The sequence below is a fragment of the Trichomycterus rosablanca genome, chromosome 7, assembly GCF_030014385.1.
Source record: "Trichomycterus rosablanca isolate fTriRos1 chromosome 7, fTriRos1.hap1, whole genome shotgun sequence".
Lineage (NCBI taxonomy): Eukaryota > Metazoa > Chordata > Actinopteri > Siluriformes > Trichomycteridae > Trichomycterus > Trichomycterus rosablanca.
In genome coordinates, this window is record NC_085994.1 from 35,764,664 (window position 1) to 35,767,946 (window position 3,283).

The 3,283-nt window shown below is 34.2% G+C and overlaps 1 protein-coding gene across 1 annotated transcript; it reads right to left on the reverse strand.

Moving 5' to 3' along the window:
• Positions 1-1,093: 1,093 nt before the first annotated feature.
• Positions 1,094-3,283, reverse strand: nkx3-1 (NK3 homeobox 1). The gene is made up of 2 exons (XM_062998182.1): positions 3,112-3,283; positions 1,094-1,593 (listed from the first exon to the last, which is right to left on the reverse strand). The coding sequence occupies exons 1-2, from the start codon at positions 3,281-3,283 to the stop codon at positions 1,139-1,141; spliced, it is 627 nt and encodes a 208-aa protein (XP_062854252.1). The 3' UTR covers positions 1,094-1,138.

The window sequence follows — 3,283 nt, forward strand, 5'->3', positions numbered from 1 at the left end:
TATTTAATAAAATTCCTGGTGAACCTATTTTGTTGTGGTCCTTTGATTTTTCTCTGACCATTTGGACAATTTTCCTTTCAACATGTTCAGTCAGTTTTTTTTCCCTTGGCAAAATACCACTGTTCCACACACTTTGTTATGTTTGCAGTAAAAAAAAAAGCTACATTTAAAAGCTTTATTTTTAAGACATAATATTTAAAACAAACTTATTCAGAATTTTATGATTAAATTGTCCATGGTAAGCAACACAACACAAAACATTTTTCTATTTTGTAGAAAGCAAAAGTGTCAAAATTAGTTGTTGTTATTATTCTTATTCTTATTATTGAATAATAAGAATAATATACATTTAAATTATCTAATTGGATCTGGACTCCAGTTAATTGTGGGTTTTCTTAAATATCCTGGGTAAAAGATGTACATACATTATCTTGGATGGATAATTTGGTGATGTTGTTATAATGCCATTCATCTTTAATGACCTTCTAATGGTCATGTAATCTGAAAACCACTAAAAATAACAGGTCTGCTATGAATAACATGAGTTGCTGGAATGTGGATGAAACTGTCCATAGTCAAGCAAGCTTGATAACACCATGGGCTTAGGAAAGAAGCCCTGGCTCTAAAACTGGAACCTTGAAGGTTGACCTGAGCTGGTGATCACATGGACAAAGAAAAAGCAGGAGCAAAACCTCATTCATGCATGACATTCACTAAACCTATAGTAATGTAAAGCTCATTTCATCATTGATAATTTGTTCCAACAGCTTTTTAAAGAATTGTCTTTCAATGTCTTTCAATCAGTCGGGTTACTTAAAATAACCTGCATAAATTATTTGAGTGAATGAGTGAATGAATGAGTTCTGCCTTGATATATACACAGGGGTATGTGTAAACTGTTGACTTTAACCTTATGTAGTGGATACAATAAATTACTTGAAAGACAAATTAACAGAATTAGAGACAAATATGCACAATAAATAATAATACAGTTTAGTGTGTTTCTCCAAATGACCAAAACAAAAACACTGACAACAACCCCTCTTTGCTGGTTTTTAAGTTTTATTAGACTGGATAAAAATCTGTACAAGTTATATTAATACAAAATAGATACATGATTGTTATTAAAAAGTCCTTGTCACCAGACTGTGGGTCTCCATGTAGCAGGTCGGTGTAGATTAAACACACAGGGTCTGTATGCAGGGTAACCGGTGTACATGGAGGCGAGCAGTGACGCTCTGTACAAGTCCTCTTCCACCCCACCGACCACATTAACATGTCCTTCTGACTTCTGCAGACAGTCTGTAACCCACTCGTATGTGAGCTGCTGCCTCCGCTTGGTCTTGTAACGCCGGTTCTGGAACCAGATCTTGACCTGGGTCTCGGTAAGCCGCAGTGCGGAGGCCAGGTGAGCTCGTTCCGGGGCGGACAGGTAACGCTGCCTGCTGAACTGTTTCTCCAGCTCCAGAACCTGCAGCTGAGTGAACGCAGCACGGGAGCGCTTCTGCTTTACTGTCTGGCTGTGAACCTGCTGCACCTCGTCCTGCATCGAGCCTGTCCTGGGGTTCATGTTTTCATTTTCATCTGGTGAAGCTTTACAACAAAAAGAAAAAAATAATATAATTATGAATCATTATGAATATAAAACTTAGGACAAAAATTGTGCAGAATGTATGATCTAGGTAGTTCACATGTGTACAATATTTGCTAAATGTAAACAAATCTGCTGTTTAATTTTAAGAAATTAAAATGTTTTTATTAAAAGGCAGACTATAGGCTAAAATCAATTATAGCTGTAAAGATTTTGGGTGGTCTGACTGATGATCACATAAATACAATGCAACATGCTAAGAAAATACAAAATGAAAATACAGATACAACCAACATATTAGGTTATTATAACGTGATCTATTTTGTATTCTATATTTTATTCAATTGCCCTGCCACATTTTATAAAACCCTCTTTAGAGAACAAACCTCGAACAGTCACAATAGCAACCAATGTTTTAAGTTATAACTTATCATAGACTTATTAACTGATTTATTATAAAGAATTATGTTAACAGTTTTATTCAAATGTTAATCATAATTTTAATATTTATATTATAATTATTGTTGCCCTGTAAAAATTATATAACGTAAACACTTGTAATATATAAACTGACTAAAACAAATATGTTAAACACAACATGTGTCTCAATTCTACTTGTTTTTACATGTATAACAAGTAAAGTGTCCAACAAATATGTGCAATTTACACTTGAATAATAACTTTGCCCACATAAATTTAGAGTGATTTTTAGTTATGGTATTTATTTTTTTATTCTTATTATTCAAGTAGGCTAGAAGAAGTAGTATGCACTTTGCACATTGTTTAATATTAAATGCTTTTTCAAGTATAACGAAATATAATGTCATGCATAAACAACTAAACAAAACGAGCTGAATTCATTTCACTTATGTGCAAAACAGAAAAAACACAATGTAAAAGACTCATAGCTTATAGTTTTAAACAGTTTAAAACTACTGGTAGACTTTAGTTTGCATTCTTGTGATCAATAAAGACCTACTACCTACTTGGTACCCCAAATTTGACATTTACATTTTCAGCATTTAGCAGATGCCTTTATCCAAAGCGACTTACAGTGTACAGTCTAAGCAATTGAGGGTTAAGGACCTTGCTCAAGGGCCCAACAGTGGCAACCAGGCAGTGGTGGGGTTTGAACCGGCAACCTTTAGATTACTAGTCCAGTACCTTAACCACTAGGCTACAACTGCACCTGACATGATGACAAAATGACATATATTTGCAGCATGCATTTAGGTGTTTTATTCCAGTTTTCATTATTTAATTTTATTTTGAAAACAAATGAGAATGCACTTTACACATTTTAAACCTGTCTGCAAATGTCATTTATTCTTTCCTTGAAACGTGAATTTCTAGGAACCGTTTGAGGAAGTTTTGTTTCATAGTGTAATAAGTAAAATGTATTAAATGACATTGCTGGGAAGTTTGGTATGAAGTAGTTTAAATGTATTAAAACATACTAACTAAAGCAGACTTTAGGTTTTAACAGGAAAAGTTCAAACAATCCAGAAAAGTGAACGTACCTGGCCTGTCTGATGTTGATAAGATCAGAGAATCTTCATCCTCAGTGCTGGACCATCGTGAGTCTGGTCTCGTTTCAGGTGGATCAGTTTGTGTCTCTTTTTTCTGTTCCTCTTTAATAGATAAAATATCTTCTATGAAGAAAGACGTCAGCTGTTTGTTGAAGGACGCCAT

Excerpts from the sequence above, each read along its gene's own strand:
- nkx3-1 (XM_062998182.1), bottom strand. The coding sequence starts at position 3,283 with ATGGCGTCCTTCAACAAACAGCTGACGTCTTTCTTCATAGAAGATATT. Across the intron at positions 1,594-3,111 it reads ATCAACATCAGACAGGCCAG|CTTCACCAGATGAAAATGAA; the intron begins GTACGTTCACTT and ends TTTGTTGTAAAG.